This window comes from Scyliorhinus canicula, chromosome 16 (assembly GCF_902713615.1).
Source record: "Scyliorhinus canicula chromosome 16, sScyCan1.1, whole genome shotgun sequence".
Classification (NCBI taxonomy): domain Eukaryota; kingdom Metazoa; phylum Chordata; class Chondrichthyes; order Carcharhiniformes; family Scyliorhinidae; genus Scyliorhinus; species Scyliorhinus canicula.
The window spans coordinates 4838876-4857688 of NC_052161.1; the positions used below are offsets into that span (position 1 = coordinate 4838876).

At 45.7% G+C, this 18813-nt stretch overlaps 1 protein-coding gene across 1 annotated transcript in view; it reads left to right on the forward strand.

Annotated features, from left to right (window-relative positions):
- armh3 (armadillo like helical domain containing 3) overlaps positions 1-18813 on the forward strand; it is a 174433-nt gene that overhangs the window by 65386 nt on the left and 90234 nt on the right. Inside the window, exons 15-18 of the mRNA XM_038821510.1 lie at positions 1873-1974; positions 5521-5579; positions 6493-6558; positions 8871-8940. Of these exons, the coding sequence (XP_038677438.1) occupies positions 1873-1974; positions 5521-5579; positions 6493-6558; positions 8871-8940 (297 nt within the window). The remainder of the gene's footprint in view (positions 1-1872; positions 1975-5520; positions 5580-6492; positions 6559-8870; positions 8941-18813) is intronic.

Below are 18813 nucleotides of genomic sequence, written 5' to 3' on the forward strand. Positions count from 1 at the left end.
TAAGATCAAAGTCTGGAGGAAATGAGAATTTTTCTTAAGCAGCAGTCTGTGATCTGGAACATGCTGCCTGAAAGGGCAGTGGAAGCAGCTTCAGTGGAAGTGACTGTAAGAAGGGAGCTGGATTAATACTTGAAAAGGAAACATTTGCAGGACTACGGGGAAAGAGCAGGGAGAGTGATACTGAGAGGAGTGGGCTGGCATCGGCATGATGGGCTGAATGGCCTCCTGTGCTACTACATTCCACAATTCGATGTAACGAATATGAACGAGGATCAGGGGTAGACCATTCAGTCCCTTGAACCTGCTCCGCCATTTAATAAGGTCATGTTTGATCTGATAGTAACTTCAAATTTGCATCCTGCCTACCCCTGATAACCTTTCACCCCTTTGCTTAACAATAATCTCTCCACCTCTGCCATTGGCTTCTAACACCTTTTCCGGAAGTGAGTTCCAAAGACTCATGTCACTCTGAGAGAAAAAGCTTTGTTTCATCTCCGTCTTAAATGGGTGACCCTTATTTTTAATCAGTGATCCCTCGCTCTAGGTTGTCCCACTGGAGGAAACATCTCCTCCACATCCACCCTGTCAGTACCCCTCAGGATCATGTGTGTATTTTTATGAATATGGACGTCCCAGGAAGAGGAAGCTAGATTAGTGTTATGACCTCCTCGAAAGTGACGGACTGTATTCCATCCGTTTCCCCGTGACCACCACAGAGTATGAACTCCCCTGGCAAAACGGGGCGGGGTTTCCCCTTAACAAGGGAGAACCTCATTGTATAAAACCCCCGGCCTGGGTGCAGGTCAGGGATGGTGTCCCTTCCGGGTGAGGAGAGTTAGTTGTGTGTACCTAAATAAACCTGAGTTAATTTTCTCCTACTGTGCGTTCCTGTGTATCACTTTGTTTGAAACTACTTAGCGTCTAGAAAATTTGTTTGGTTGATCATAATCTTCCTTTATGTCCACATCGCCTTCATCCTGTATCCTCTCGTGTGGCTGCCCAGGCCTCAGCTTCAGGCCGCCCTCCAGTCCCGGCCTCCTCCTCTGCCCTGCTCCCGCTCTGCCTGCCTCTGCCCGTGTTCCCCGGAGCGGCCTCTCCCTCCTCAGCGGCCGCACACGCAAACAACGGTCGCCAGCGTGGTACACACCTCACCGCCCTGCTCTGTCGACACTAGAAGGCCAACCCCATCTACAAAAGGATGACTGGGCCTCCTCCACAGCCGATGGACATCTCTCCGGACCTTGGCGGGAGTGGGTGGGCGAGTGTTATGACCACCTCTGAAGTCACGGACTATGCACCATCCGTTTCCCCGTGACCACCACATTGTGAACTCCCCCAGTTAAATGGGGCCGAGTTTACGAGGGAAACCTCATTGTATAAAACCCCGACCTGGGTGTAAGGAGAGTTAGTTGTGTGCACCTCAATAAACCAGACTTATTTTTAATCCTACCGTGCATTTCTGTGAGTCTCTTCGTTGGATTCTACAATTAGGACTGGGATTTTGTTCCTTCACAAGCAGAGAATTAAGAAGAAACTTTATCCAGAGAGTGGGAAGCATGTGGAGCTCATTGCCTCAGGGAGTGGTTGAGGTGAATAGTTAAGATGCAATTAATGAGAAGCTTATGAGGGAGATGGGAATAGAGGATCATGCTGAGTTAGATGAGGAAGGATGTGAGCAGGGTCAAGTGGAGCAGGAACACCCCACACGTATTGATTGGACTGAATGACCACTTTTCCTGTGAAATTCAGATATTGCGGCGCAAGATACTGCGCTGACTGCAATCGTGTGACTTGGTACAGTCTGCAGACAGCCCTGGCCATTAAAGTAGAATTGTGTTTCATTTAATTTATCTCTGTCTCTTTCCGGTGCAGTAATGAATTCTTCAGAACTTCCATTGGATCCCAACCTGCACACCAGTAATCTCCTCATCACTTTCCTCAAGTATTGCTCCATTGTCATGCAGGATACGAAAGGTAAGGAAAGCAAGTTATGACCAAACTAAAAGAGTTTGGAACCTATTTAATACCAGTGTCTGGTAGAAATGCTTTGATCTATTCTGCCATTCAATGATATCATGGCCGATCTGTACCCAAACGCTATTTACCTACCTTTGGTCCACACCTCTTGACACCTTTGTCCAGCAAACATCTCTCCCATCTTGTCATTTTTAATTGACCTCCAGAATCCAGTCTTTTGGGAGAGACAATTTCAGGTGTCCACTGTACTTCTGTGGATCAAATCCTGCAACTCCCAATCCAATAGCTTTGTTGGTAGACTGGCACCACACAAACAAAAGCTGCTCAGTCGGTGCTCGAGGGGATTTTGCGTACAGCAGTGCATGGTGGCTCTGCCAGGAGTGGTGCCCATCATATGAACGGATAATAAAACGGTATTGCAGCCCAACACAAACTGGGTGACAGAGCAGCCGTGCATAATTCGCACTCCAAACTGGCCTCTGGTCACAACTGTATGCGACTGGGAAACAGCGGGAACCTTGCTGGATCTCCCTGGACAGCTTCCTGACATGGGGGATTTCAATTTTAGGCCACTTGTGTCGTCAGATGCTAGCCTTAGAAAGGGGGAATTTCAGCAATCCAGAGCAGGGAGGCAGAGGCGAGCATTGGTCACGGATAGTCCATAATGTTAACATGGAACTGTGAGGAACCAGGAGGTAGCATTTAAAGAATTTTAGATGGTGGTGGGTCCCTTTAAGACGAGACAACTCACAGCCCTGTTCACCTCGAAGGTAGCTGGCCTGCTGCTAACTGTGTGTTGGGCAAGCTAGTTTGATAATGAGACCACCTAGCAGGACAGGCCTTAAAATAGTGAGCAGTGCACTCGTAGCTTAGACTGTGCATGTGGCCGTCAAACCTGTTTTGTATCCTACCATATTTCTTTAGTGTCAGGCTCCGACTGAAAACCGTCGTGTAGCTCTCCGGCTGCGTAGATGAACTTTCACTCCAGATTTTGAGCCTCTTTTATATGAAAAAAAAACCAAGTGAGCGTGTTTTACGCTGTCGTTCTGGCGGGGGCTGGATAGAGCTGGAATCCTGCTCTCTCCTGGCACCCCGATCAGAACTGAAGTGTTAATCAGCCACCCCCCACCCTCCTCTCCGGATCACCGGCATTCCCCCACCCTCAGTGACCGCATCTGTCCGTGCCTGTGACTTTCCCCTCACTACCTGTTCTCATTCTCTCTCTGTCTTCTCCCCCCGCCCATCCCTCCCAGGCTTCCATTAGGGCCACCCCGGCACTGGCACTTCCAATCTGGCAGTGTTAACCTGTGCCAGGGGGAAGACCAGGGCACTGCCCAGGTATGTCCCTCTCTCTATGGGGACTCGACTTAGCCCCCGGAGGGATCCCCGTGACTGTTTCTCATTTTTAAAAAGCTGTTGTGCACTTCACCGACATAACGCCACTTCGGCGATGTATGAATATTTACTGAGGGTGGATCATGTGGGGTGCAGGCCTGTTAATGTTATGATCTATTATAATCCACTGTGACGTTGCTGGCGAGTGGGGAAAATCGTGAAACCTGATCTCTCTGGAGAGAATTGGGTTTCCTGACTCCATCTGGATTATTCGCCTGTGTCGCCGCACTCCCTGTTGCCGATCGCGAACTGAAAATCTGTCCCAAAAGTCTGTAAATCATCCTCAGATTTTCCGGGCTTCAGCCCTCAGAATCACTGAAAACATTTGATGGATTTTTTTTTTGCTTCTTCATTTTGCCCTTCTTTTGATTGGGTTAGATTCTGAGAGGCTGTTGCCTCCTTGGTTGGAGAATCCAGAACCAGGAATCAAAGTCACAGCCGTTTATGATCGAGTTGAGGAGACATTTCTTCACAGAGAGGCCTGTGAATCTTTGGAAGGCAGCGATTGATAGACTTTTGTGCAAGGAGGGAATTGGGGAATATGGGGAGGGGTGGGGGGGTTTATGATAGGAAAGTGGTGATGAGGTAGAAGGTCGACCATGACTGAATGGCGGGGCAGACCTCAGGGGCCGCATGGCTTCCTGGTGCCTTTTATTGTTTTCTGTGCTATCTCTGAGACAGTGCAGCTTTGTAACCATATTCGCTATGTTATACTTCAAACATTTACATTGCTCTTCATGCCTTTTGTGTGATATATCAGAATCCCTGATTCCTGGTATGCAGATATAAATCACGGCACAGAAGGGAGCCCATTTGACTCTTTGTGCCCAGGCTAGCTCCCCACCAAGTCTTTTCCCTGCCAGCTTTTGATATTTCTGTTCTTTGAGTGTTGATCTAATTCTCTGTTAATCCTTGCGATTGCCTCAGTTTGAGTGCCTCCCTGTTCTTGAATAAAGCCTGTGGATTTAACACTTTACCATTGCCAGCTCTCCAATATAAATGAGCTTTTGTTATTATCTCCCTGTGAGCTCTCAATGCATATCCAGCCTTGTGAAAGGGCAAGGGTGAGTCTGTTGAAGTGCCACATTATTCTAAATGCTGTAAAGGACAATAAGCAATTCTGTGCTGGTGACTCAGTTTTCCCTTGTTATTGTGTTTTTATGCTTTCATCCTGCTGGAGTGCAGCCAGTTTCTGTGCAGTATCCTCTTAAGTGACATGTATTGTAAGTGCTGCTCGGAGCTCCTCATCTGCAGCCAGCAATGACTGCTCTGAAAAAATGGTAGTTGCAATTGTAAAGTGATTTAAAAAATAAAAAATCAGTTTCCAACCCTCATTCTTCCGTTCGCTGTGAATGCACCGATTCACGTACTAGGCTACTGGTTCCTTAGGCGCTGCCAGCCGTGCAATCCCTCGCCATCGGTGCCCATTAAGGCACCAGCTTGGTTCAGTTGGCCATGCCTTCACACAACCCTGGAGCATGTCATTCTGTCTGCAGTATTAAAGGATCTCCACTCTGTCAGAGGTGCCGTCTTTCAGCTGTGACTTTAAATTGAGGCTCCTTGTGGCCCCCCCCGGGTGAAGGAAATGGCCCAGTGGCAATATTCGATGCTGAGCTTGGAGAGTCGATCCGATGCCCCAGTCCATCCCTTAACCATTGCCACTGAAAGCAGATGATCCAGTCAGTCTCTCACTGCTGTTCATGGGAGCTTTCTGTGCACATGTTGGCCTTCCCGCTTTCTATAATACAGCACTGACCACACTTCAAAAAAAGATTTAATTGGTTGAAAAGCACTTTCAGATTATCTGAGGCTGCGAAAGACGCCACAGAAATACAAGTCCTTTCTCTCTTTGCGTGATCGTGGGCTTTGAGTATTAAACTTGAGCTGTGGAATGCATTACAACTGTGTCTACACCTGTTCTCTCCTTTGTCTGCACTCATGTAGTTTTCAGCATCGGTCACCGGTATTGATCAGGAGCAGAAACCTGTCTGGTATTACCCTCCCCTTCTCCATTACTCCCTTCTGAAGTCACATTCGAGATCTCGGAAGTTGGTGGGACAGATAGGTTATCTTATTCACGGTCGATAATCAATGTCTCATTGACGCCACTTGTAATTCTCTTATCTATTCCATGAATTCTTCTTTCAGATGAGCATCGGTTGAACAGTGCCAAACTCTGTCTGATCATCCTTACCTGTATCGCAGAGGTAAATACAAAATACCTGTACCACCTGCGTTCCCACATTATTTTGAGTTCTTGTAACACTTGTAACAGTAGCCTATTCAAAACTCCTTGGGCAGGTGCCATCGGATTAGATACAGAATAGAACATCCTGTATATTGTCCCTGTCAAACACTCCCAGGACAGGTGCGGCGCAGGGTAGATACAGAGGAAAGCTCCCCCTACACTGTCCCCATCAAACACATCCAGGACAGGTACAGCACGGGGCGAGATACAGAGTAAAGCTCCCTCTACACTGTCCCTGTCAAACACTCCCAGGACAGGTACAGCGCGGGGTTAGATACAGAATAAACCTCACTCTACACTGTCCCCATCAAACACTCCCAGGACAGGTACAGCACGGGGTTAGATACAGAGTAAAGCTCCCTGTACACTGTCCCTGTCAAACACTCCCAGGGCAGGTACAGCACGGGGTTAGATACAGAGTAAAGCTCCATCTACACTGTCCTCATCAAACACTCCCAGGACAGGTACAGCACGGGGTTAGATACAGAGTAAAGCTCCCTGTACACTGTCCCTGTCAAACACTCCCAGGGCAGGTACAGCACGGGGTTAGATACAGAGTAAAGCTCCATCTACACTGTCCCCATCAAACACTCCCAGGACAGGTACAGCACGGGGTTAGATACAGAGTAAAGCTCCATCTACATTGTCCCCATCAAACACTCCCAGGACAGGTACAGCACGGGGTTAGATACAGAGTAAAGCTCCCTCTACACTGTCCCCATCAAACACTCCCAGGACAGGTTCAGGGTGGATTCGGTAGGGTTTCATCTCATGTGCTCCCAACAATATGCCACAGCCTTGACCTCACTGCTGCAGTGACATTTGCTCTGTAAGCCAATGATTTACACTCTTTCTGGTTTGTTCCATTTCAGGACCAATACGCGAATGCCTTCCTGCATGACGACAACATGAACTTCCGGGTTAACTTGCACAGAATGGTGAGTATTGAGGTGAGATGCTGGGTGAATAATTCCCCACTGTAGAAATTCCCAGCATCGCTGCCATAGTTCTTTAATGGCTAGACTTTCCAAGGAACCTGAAAAGAATTCATCAAGTACAAGTCAGCGTACAAATGAAGTGAAATTCAGTCCTGACTGGAAATAGTGCGTATGTGGAGTCCCATCTGAAATGCTAACCTGTCCCTTCATTTTCGGTTGTTGTCTGATCTGTATTTCCTGAACTTTCTAATAATAATCTTAATTAGTGTCACAAGTAGGCTTGCATTAGCATTGCAGTGAAGACACTGTGAAAATCCCCTAGTCGCCACACTCTGGCGCCTGTTCGGGTACACAGAGGGAGAATTCAGAATTAATTCACCTAACAAACACGTCTTTCGGGACTTGTGGGAGGAAACCGGAGCACCCAGAGGAAACCCACGCAGACACGGGGAGAACGTGCAGACTCCGCACAGACAGTGACCCAAGCCGGGAATCGAACCCGGGTCCCTGCCGCTGTGAAGCAACTGTGCTCCGAACTGCTATTATTTCAGAGTTGGCTTCTCTTTTGCAGTGTCATTAGAGATGGTACTTCAGCTCAAGTTACTGAGTAGTGATATTAACCTTGAACATGACGAGTGCAACCCATCCTGGGGATTAGTATGTCTTCTTTGACTCACTTTGTCCACTCATTAATGTGGGTTAAGGAATATATTTTGCTGTAGGACATTGTTTTCCCATCAAACACTCCCAGGACAGTTACAGCACGGGGTTAGATACAGAGTAAAGCTCCCTCTACACTGTCCCCATCAAACACTCCCAGGACAGGTACAGCACGGGGTTAGATACAGAGTAAAGCTCCCTCTACACTGTCCCCATCAAACACTCCCAGGACAGGTACAGCACGGGGTTAGATACAGAGTAAAGCTCCCTCTACACTGTCCAAATCAAACACTCCCAGGACATGTACAGCACGGGGTTAGATACAGAGTAAAACTCTCTCACACTTTCCAAACAATGGACATCAGAACCAAAATTGGATGAACCCTTGTTAACTGCTATCCCATGGCTAAATTAGTGCTGTATTAGAATCATAAAATCACTCCAGTGCAGAAGGAGGCTATTTGGCCCATCACGTGTGCACCAACCCTCTAAAAGAGCACCCTACCTGCTCCCACCCTATCCCCGTAACCCAGTAACCCCACCTAATGTTTGGACACTAAGGGACAATTTAGATGGCCAATCCACCTAACCTGCACATCTTTAGACTGCGGGAGGAAACCGGAGCACCCGGAAGAAACTCACGCAAACACGTGAGAACCTGTAGACTCCGCACAGACAGTGACTCGAGGTGGGATTTGAGCCATGCTGTCTGGTGCTGTGAGGCAGCAGCTTCCTGGCGCTGTGCGGCAGGCCCCTGGCGCTGTGTGGCATCTTGTCCACAAGTAAGTTGAGAAGCTACATAAACTTTATCCAGGACAGTAATATGCAGTTGATATTGACTAAACCCTGGATTGATCACTGGATGACAGGTCCCAACACTCTTCCATTCCTTGTGGGGCGTTTTCCTCACTTACGGGGCAGCAGGGTAGCATGGTGGTTAGCATAAATGCTTCACAGCTCCAGGTTCCCAGGTTCGATTCCCGGCTGGGTCATTGTCTGTGTGGAGTCTGCACGTCCTCCCCCTGTGTGCGTGGGTTTCCTCCGGGTGCTCCGGTTTCCTCCCACAGTCCAAAGATGTGCGGGTTAGGTGGATTGGCCATGCTAAATTACCCGTAGTGTCCTAATAAAAGTAAGGTTAAGGGGGGGGGTTGGGTTACGGGTATAGGGTGGATATGTGGGTTTGAGTAGGGTGATCATGGCTCGGCACAACATTGAGGGCTGAAGGGCCTGTTCTGTGCTGTACTGTTCTATGTTCTATGTTCTAATGGAAAAGCTGGGAGCAAGAGCAGGGAACAGGGAAATCTCTGCAAGTCGATCAAGATTTTGAGAGAGAACCAGAAGGTAAATCTAGAATGAGTACTGCTGGACGTCATCGGAGTCCTGACTACTGATCCCCACTCATCCTGCTAATACGCTCTGAGATATCATGGGCCTGCTTTGTTTTTTGGTTGATTATTACTTTCTCTGTCAGTCTTCAACTTCTTAAAAGATGTTTATTTTGATTGGAGTTCACAAGTATTGCAATAACAGTATTCCAGTGTTCCATGTGCGAAGGGGTTGAGCCAGGAGGTGAAGTTGACCTCTCAAAAATGGACTGATGTTCTCTTCATGTTGCCTAAATACGGTCTGTTAACTTTTAAATTACTTTCTAGCCCATGAGACATCGGAAGAAGGCTGCGGAGAAGAACATCCCCTCACGCCCTCTGGTCTGTGCTGTCTTGGGTAAGTATCTTTACTTGTCTCTTCCCTCTGTGAATGATGATCTGAGTTTGTTGAACAATGACCCTGCAGAAATAGAAAGCAAGACACCGGATTCTGAGTTAAAAATTATAAATCTTAAGAATACAGCCTGCTGAGCTCAGGGATTAATGTTATTTTACGGGTAGCCTATTGCATGGTGTCCCTCATTCCGAGGTGTAAATGGCCCCATGCCATCGCAAACTCAACATCTACAGCGCTGCTATGGGATTATTTGTCAAGAGCCAGTCCTGGGTGTTTGGACCCAATAGACCTCGGCTCTCTGTATTGTAGAGCAGAACCCAGTGTGTCTGGGAAGACTGTTGCACAGCACCACATGGAACATCACAAGAATTAAGAGCAGGAGTAGGCCATTCAACCCTTAAGCCTGCTCTGACATTCCATATGATGATGGCTAATCTGGCTGTGAACTCCTCTCAACTTTCCTCTCTAACCCCCATAATCCTGGACTCCCTTGTCAATCCAAAGGCTGTCAAACTCAACCGTGAAAGTATTCAATGAGTCAGCCTCCATTATCCTCTGGGAGGAGGATCCTACAGACCAATGACAATCTGAGAGGAACAAATTCTCATCTCCGTTTATATGTGGGAGACCCTTTATTTTGAAACTGTGTACCCTATTTCTAGACTGCCCCACAAGGTGGAACAGGCTTCCTGCATCCACACTGTCGAGTCCCTTTATGTTTCAATAAGATCACCTCTCATTGGTCATGAAGCTCAACTCCATACTCCCAAAACGCCTTGATCCACTGCAATTCGCATACCGCCGCAAACGGTCCACAGCAGATGTAATCTCCCTGGCCCTACACTCATCCCTAGAGCATCTCAACAACAAGGACTCCTACGTCAGACTCCTATTTATTGACTACAACTACGCCTTCAACACCATGATCCCAGCCAAGCTCATATCAAAGCTCCAAAATCTAGGACTTGGCTTCTCCCTCTGCAACTGGATCATCGACTTTCTGACCCACAGACCACAATCAGTAAGAATAAACAACAGCACTTCCACAATAATACTCAATACAGTGGCCCCACATGGCTGCATACTTAGTCCCCTACTACACTCCCTGTACACACACGACTGCGTGGCAAAATTTGGTTCCAATTCCATCTACACGTTTTCTGGCGATATGACCATAGTGGACCGGATCTCGAATAACGACGAGTCAGAATACAGAAGGGAGATAGAGAACCTAATGGAGTGGTGCAGCGACAACAGTCTATCTTTCAATGCCAGCAAAACTAAAGAGCTGGTCATTGACTTCAGGAAGCAAAGTACTGTACACACCCCTGTCAGCATCAACGGGGCCGAGGTGGAGATGGTTAGCAGCTTCAAATTCCTAGGGGGTCACATCTCCAAAAATCTGTCCTGGTCCACCCAAGTTGACACTGCCACCAAGAAAGCACAAAGCGCCTACACTTCCTCAGGAAACTAAGGAAATTCGGCATGTCCACACTGGCTCTTAGCAACTTTTATAGATACACCATAGAAAGCATCCTATCTGGCTGCATCACAGCCTGGTATGGCAACTGCACGGCCCAAGACCGCAAGAAACTTCAGAGAGTCGTGAACACAGCCCAGTCCATCACACAAACCTGCCTCCCACCCATTGACTCCATCTGCACCTCCTGCTGCCTGGGGAAAGCGGGCAGCATAATCAAAGACCCCTCCCACCCGGCTTACTCACTCTTCAGGAAATACAAAAATCTGAGAACACGCACAAACAGACTCAAAAACAGCTTCTTCCCCACTGTCACCAGACTCCTAAACGACCTTCTTCTGGACTGACCTGATTAACACTACACCCCTATATGCTTCACCCGATGCTGCTGTCTATGTAGTTACAATGTATACCTTGTGTTGCCCTATTATGTATTTTCTTTTTATTTTAGTTTCTTTCATGTACTTAATGATCTGTTGAACTGCTCGCAGAAAAATACTTTTCACTGTATCTTGGTACACCTGACAATAAACAAATCCAATCCAATCAATTGTTCTAAGTTCCAATGGGTATGGGACAAACCTGCTCAGCCTTTCCTCATATGTAACCCCTTCCTCCCACGAATCACTAAGTGAACCTTATCTGAACTGCATGAGATGCAATTATATTCTTTCTTAAGAGACTAAGACTGTACACAGCGCTTCAGATGTAGTCGAACTAAGGTCCTGTAAAGTTGTGCAATAACTTCCCTACTTTCAGACTCCATTCCTCTTAATAAACACCAACATTCCATTATCCTTCCTAATCACTTGCTGTACCTGCAAACTAATGTTTTATGATTCATGTAACAGGACACCCAGATCTCCCTGTACCTCAGAGTTCTGCAGTTCTCCCTGGAAAGAATTTGCTGCTTTTCTATTCTTTCTGCCAAATTTGACAAGTTCACACTTTATATGCCATCTGCCTAAGATTTGCTCACTGATTTAAACTGTCTATATCCCTTTGTAAACCCTTTACCTCCTCTTGGCAATTTACTATCTGTATTGTTGTGTTGTCAGCAAAGTTAGCTATCATGCAGTTGGTTCCTTCACTCAAATCATTGGTGTAGATTGTAAATCACTGAAATCGCAGCACCCCTGTGATACTCAACTGATTACATCTTGCCAACCTGAAAATGACCCACTTTACCATGCTCTTAGTTTCCCTTTAGCTAACCAATCCTCTGTTTGCATTCATTCATGTTACCCAAGACACCAATAACTCTTATTTTGTGCAGTAACATCGGGATCGCACTTTCCAAGACAGGAACATAAAAAGGTCAAATTGCAAATTTGATATCTGTTAGGGGAGAGTTTGGGAGTTGAATAATTCAGTGGGTAGAGTCTATGATAGGGACGAGTATATTGGTGGGAAGAATGAACATGATCTTGGAGGAGCTGGCGCAACCAGCATGTATCCTGTTCAGCCTCTCCCCTCCCCACACACACAAAACTGTAAGATGTACTTTATATTGCATTATCCAGTTAGATGCATTGTTACCATAGTGCTGGCAGATTGGATGCATTCTCCTCATGTAACCTTAGTTGAAACCCATTGGAAATTGCAGCATGTGACAATGCACCCCACAGCGAGGCTATTTGGCTGGTGTTGGCAGTAAAGACACGGCAATTGGTCTCAGTATCCCTGAGCTTGCGAGGGGGGAGGTTTGCTGGAGTTCACTGGTCTCAATAGTAGACAAGTTGAATAACATTCAAATAACCCACCATTACTCATAGCCAGAGTTCACCTATAAAGAAAAATCTTGTGTGAGATAACAGAGAAAGAACCTTTTGCAATGTCAGGATAACCCAAACTGTTTCACGGCCAAATAAGTACTTTTGAAGTGTAGCTACATGTTATAATGAAGGGAATGTGGCGGCTAACTTGCACACAGGAGGATCCTGCAATCAGTAATGTTGAAATGAACAGGTAAACTGTTTTAGCGATGGTGGTTGACATGGCGGAAGGGAGAACTCTCCATGCTCTTCACCCAATAGGACTTAAAGGCGAGAGTGCTCTGTGTTGAGCCACAGCAGATAACTGGGAGAGGGATGCTGTCATTCCACCAGTAACCGGAGCCATCCGGATGGGAAAAGGGGGAAAAAAAGAAGAAAGTGAAGGCTTCACTTTGTCAAAAATCAGAGAATGCTTTTGGTATCAGCCTCAGACTTGATGTGGAACTGTGTTGACGTCCTGTCTCATTTAATGATAGGAGAATGCAGTTCACAGCTGCCTCTGCACATCAAAGCCTGAGGCTGTTACACACACACCGACAGCTCTTGATTGAAATTTCACATGTCTTTTGCTTGACTGCTCTGTAAAGGGTATGTGTAATGTACAATTATCATATAAATATATTCTCGGAGTTACTAGGGAAATATTTGTATTCTCGTTGTCTCTTGCTGAATTCTGTAATTTTAAATAGCTTATTTGCTTCCTGGGGGGGTCTGCTAATAAATGCAAAATGTGGCATGGCCCCCACCTCTTCACACCCTCATCCCAGGTCACCGCCAAAGCACCCGATCTCGGTTAGGGTAGTGGTAGCAGTTACAGTTATTCTCCTCCAGTTCTGAAGGGGATTTATTGGCCAAGGCTCCAACTCCTTTTTGATAAGAGTAAATGAAGATGAGCTGTTTTCAGTAGCTGGATGGTCTGTAACTGGTGGAAACTAAGAAGAGTTCCTATTTTGCACAAGTATTTGTGATCAGAATGCGTTGGTGGAAACTATTCAAAGTAGCTTTCAAAAGGGAATAAACCTCACGTAAATGTCAGTCATCGTTTTTTGGGCATCCGTTCCCATAGCTGTCTTGCTCCCCACTCCCCTACCACATTTTCCATTAGCCCTTCACTGCAAAAATGGTGATAGGTAGGAGAGGCTGTCCAGGACAGCCCCGATGTTGACACGCCCTTGCTTGTCCGTGAGAGCTTCTTGACCTGATGCTCTGCTAGCACTGTTATTGCAGACAGCCCAAATCACAGTGTTCCCCAAGGGGACCAACAATTTGGAGCCAAACAACGCAACCAATCCGACTGCGGCAGAGCAGAAGGCCAAGGAGAACTGGCCAATCAGTGGACTCAGCTAGCTATCCAGTCTATGTGCAGGATGCTGTATGGGCCCAAATTGAGCACAAACACAATTTGTGCCTAAAGATTAGTCTCAAAAATTCAAGTTTTACAGAGGTGTATAGGGGACTTGAAAAGAAAAAAAGCATTTCAGGTCTATTAAAAATAATAAGATGCAGTGGGATTAAATAGCTCTTTCCAAGCACATGCACGATGGGCTGAATGGCCTCTTGTATTATATTGTATTCTATGGTTCCTATGACTTCCGCTGTCAAGTGAAGAAGCATTTACTGCTCCTCCCTAATTTGACAAGATGGTGGTGAGCTGCTTTGTTGAACTTGCTGCAGTTCGTGTGGTGTTAGGGAGGGAGCTCCAAGATTGTGACTCAGCAACAGTGAAGGAAAGGCGATATATTTCCAAGTCAGAATGGTTGGTGGCCGGGCAGCATGGTGGCACAATGGTTAGCATTGCTGCCTCACGGCGCCGAGGTCCCAGGTTCGGTCCTGGCTCTGGGTCACCGTCCGTGTGGAGATTGTACATTCTCCCCATGTTTGTGTGGGTTTCTCCCCCACAACCCAAAGATGTGCAGGGTAGGTCAATTGGCGATGCTAAATTGCCATTTAATTGGGAAAAATGAATTAGGTACTCTAAATTAAAAAAAGAATGGTTGATGGCTTGGAGGGGAATTTATGACCCCATATATCTGCTGCTGTTCTTGTGGTTGGGATCACAGGTTTGGACGTTACAGCCAAAGGAGCGGTAGTGAGTCATTGCAGTGCATCTTGTAGGTGGTGCACATTCCCACCACCACGTGTCAGCAATATAGGGAATGAATGGTTAAGATGGTGGCTGAAGTGCCAATCATCAGGTTACCTTGTCCTGGATGGTGTTGAGATTGATGAGTGTTATTGGAGTTGTTATCATCCAGGCAAGTGGAGATTATTCCATTACACCCCTGGCTTGAACCTTGTAGATGGTGGGCAAACTTTGGGGAATCAGGAGGGGAGTTATTTGGTACAGAACCCCAGCCACTGACCTACCCTTGTGGCTACCGTATTTATTTGGCTCGTCCAGATCAGTTTCTGGTTGATGATAACCCCCCCCAGGATGTTGATATGGTGTTTGGACATGGATAAGGTAAACATTGTGCTCAGCCATGATGCCCCTGCATAGTTTAATATCCTTGTCAACACCCACTGTCTGGTCTGATTCAGAAAGAATGGCTGCTGCTGCTGAAATGAGCCGGCACGTTCAGCAGTGAAGAGTAGCTATGTTTAGCTTTTGCTGTTATCTGATTGATTGCACTCGCTCATCAAAACTATACCCACTGCGTTGATCGTTGTCAAACTGGAAGCACCGTCTGACTCGGGGGCAGATCTCACTGCAGCTGCACATGCATGCACGCATAGACACACATGCATGCACAAGGCATGCACGCACACAGACGCACGTTTGCACGCAACACACCCGGTTTAACATCTTGACAGAAAGATTCCCCCACCACCACCACCCCGACAGTGCAGCACTCCTTCAGCACTGCTGTTGGGTGTGGCAACCTGGGTTTTGTGTTCAGGTCTCTGGGGTGAGACTTGATCCCAGAACCTGGTGAGAGAACGGCCCAATGCACCACAGCTGACCGACTGAGTCTGACCCCCTCTCTTTGTCCAATGGGGGTCACTGTTTAGCAGTGGGAAGCTTTAACACTCCCTCAGTTTGAGGGTGCTGAGATGCCTTGCCGTGTTGCTGCGGCTGGGATCAACTAGTATCCAGCTCTTCCCGCTGTGTATGATTAATACCTATGCAAATCAGGTAAATTTAAGGACCGACTTTCACCTAAAGCTTTTTTTAAAAAGTCCAACTTTAAGACCAAAGTATTTATTAGTTGCAGCTTGTGATGAATATACATGAATGAATTATGCTAATTAAATCTAATTTGCCAGCATGCAAACTGAGGCTGTGGCTATTTCTCTGGCACCACATAGGACAAAACTAATTAGGGACATGTCGACACCGTGAAGAGGAATCAGAATTACTGTGATATTGAAATACTTGAATAATTTGCTGCATCTTTCATTTTATAAAAATCTAAATATTGATGTTTGACGTAAATGTGACCAGTTTTTAATTTGTCTCTTTTTTTTAAAATCGTAATGAAGTTACGCTTGCTTTCTCACTATGCCTGTATTATCACAGGCCAGAAGTTGTGATGCTTCTAAAATGCAGACTGATTACTCCTGAAAAACAAGTCCCAATAAAAAGGTGTTTGCTACCATTGGGACTTTATAAATTGTGAAGTGGAAGCAATATGATTCAAGTGAATCCGAGCTGTGATATTGTGTCTCCTTTAGCTACTGCTGTTTACTGGAGTACAGCACCACAAACCTATTGCTTATACCTCAGCCATTGGCCAATGTCCTTTCTAGGTGGTGCAAATTGTTATTCAGTGGGGTGGATCATGCTCTCACCCGGGAGTCAAAGTCAGGGTTTCAAATTCCACTCCAGAAACTTGAGCACACAGTCCAGGCACTAGGGGGACTGCCTGTCTGTTCGATAAGACTTCAAACCGGGATCCCATCTGCCTTATAAGGTAGATGTAAAAGATGCCATGGCATAACTTTGAAAAAGAGCAGGGGGGGTAGTACCGTGTCCTGGGTCAGTGCCTATTCCTCAGTCAACATTCTGAGCAGCAGATTATCTGGCCATTAGCTTGCTGTTTATGGGATCCTGCAGTTCACAAATAGGTTGTTGCATTTTCTACATTAAAACAGAGACTGCACTTCAAAAGTACTTCATTGGTTGTAAAGCAGTTGGAGACATCCCAAGGTCATTGTTGGGGCTCTTATTTTACCTTCTAATAAGAGTCTATACTCCGGTTGATTGGAGGTATCAAAATATAATTTTATTGCTAATTATTCACCTGAATACACTTGGTTAAGAACTGAATCAAAACTTTAGAAACTAAATATCAAACAATACATAAAAGGGTCGAACTCATGGCAAAAAGCATAAAACATTAACGCATAAATAAATCACTTTAAACATAAACAAACAAATAGATGACTCAAGAATACAGGTATGCAGGCATTCAGGAACAAGGCCTCGACCATGCGGTCCTACATTTAAGGGAACTCTTAACTCTGGTTTAATCCCTCATTTACTCTCACTGGTTTCTAATTTTCAGCTCCTGGTTTGTTCAAATGGAGTCTGTACTTAGAGGATGATTTATTAATCAAACATTGGATATTACTTGTGATTGACTGGTGCCTATTAAGCCTAGCTCAGCATCTGCGTACGCAGTCTTAGGAAAATTACTGGATATGTTTCTCACGCCACAGCTCGGCCCAGAGACCTTGCTGTAACTGATTAGTTGATAAGTTCTTTTGCTGAATCCACTGGAATACAATGGCTGATTTATCATGTGAAACATTGACTGAAACAATGTCTGGACATTTTAAATAATTTTTACCTCTTTGCTACCTGCATTAAAATTAGCAGCTAAAACTGTGAATAAATCACTAAATCAATGCTCTTATCATTCATGAACGGTGCGATAGGCAAGTTTTTCTTTCTCTTCAAACTATCTCTGAAAGTTGTCACAGCGAAGGCCGGGCCGGTTCTCTCTTGGCTTTAACTTGCGGTAGTGGTTAGCAATTGGGAGTGGCTTTCCTCACAACCTTTGTTTTCTGCTCTGGAGCATCAAGTACAATTATATCAATTACATGGATGGGCAAGAGAAGCTGGAGTTGTACTTCTTGGGGACGAGAAGATTGAGAGATGTGATGGAAGTGTTCAAAACCATGATCGGTCGAGACAGATTAGAGAGAGAGAAATTGGTTCCACGGATCGTGAGCCAGAGGACGCCAGTTTAAAGTGATTGGCAAAAGGAGCAATGGCAACATGAGGAAAACCTTCTTTATGCAGCAAGTGGTTAGGATCTGGAATGCGAGGCATGAGAGTGTGCTGGAGGCAGATTCAAATCATGAATTTCAAAAGGGAATTGGAGGAGGACTGAAGAGAAAATTGAAAGTGCTTTGCTGGTAGAGTGGGGGAGTGAGACTAGTTACGTTGCTCTTGCAAAGAGCAGGAAAGGACTTGAACGGCTAAATGGCTTCCTCCTGTGCTGTAACTATTCTATCATCCCTTTCTGGTATCATCTAACTCCGTGCAGACTGGTTGGGGGTCGGGTCTTGAGCTATCAGCTCTGACATTTGATTGGAGCCCTTATTAATCACGTTGCTCCCCCCCCCCCCTTCTCTTTTCTGATACTTTTATTAATTGGATTTTCAGGATTTCGTATCACAGCCACCCCAGTACAGCAACTCTTCTGTTAATCAGGAATGAAATGAAAACAATTGATGCCTTTCCAGGTTCCTTGTGTGGATTGTGATCGGAGTGTGATTTTAAGACTTTGCAAATGGCTGTATCAGAACATTATCTCAACATTGTTAATAAGATAAGAGGTGATGACAAAGAATCGTGGCACATATTTTTCCCTTTTAAAGAGATGGAAGATTTGGTGCTAGAATCATAGAGAGTCATGTTTGCTGGTGTCCAAACTTCAGTAAGGGTCTGCACAGTCTGAACCTCTGAAGGTTCTTGAACTCACAGCAGTAGTTTATGGTCTCTTGTTTCTGCTGTATTAAAAAGTAAAGAAAAAAGAAAGCATTCTATTCATGTAGCACCTTATCAGACAGCAGTAGATACAGCAACATGACCTGAGCTAGGTGAACTATTTGTTTTGTATTTAGATGGACTAGATACAGAGGAACTGTTCCCAGTGGCTGAAAAGTCAAAACCAAAGGGTATATAGACTTGATGTGATTGGCAAAAGAATCAGAGGCAACATGGGGAAACATTTTTTAACACAGCTAGTGAATAGGATTTGGAAAGCAAATTCTGACAGGCTGATTGTTACAGATTCAATAGCAGCTTTCAAAAGGGAAATGATAAACACTTCTGGGGAAAGGGAGAGCGGCTTTTCTTTAAAAGAATCGGCACAGATTCGTTGAGCTTGGTGGTCTGCTGAATTGTACTTTTCGCATGCTTCTATCAATATATAAGCCTCAAAAGAAGCTTGTTTAAACAAGGAGAGAAAGTTTTGGGCACAGCTATACAACCAGCGAGAAGTGGGTTCCCGCATCTGTATTGGCTCCGTCTCCTCCGCAGTATAAAATGAAGATGAGCTAGTGTGGAGACGACAGGCTGATCAACTGTTAGCTACTCGCATCAATGTTCCAATACTGTGTGTGCCAGAACTACCTCAGGATGAACCTCCATCCATTCCACCAGGT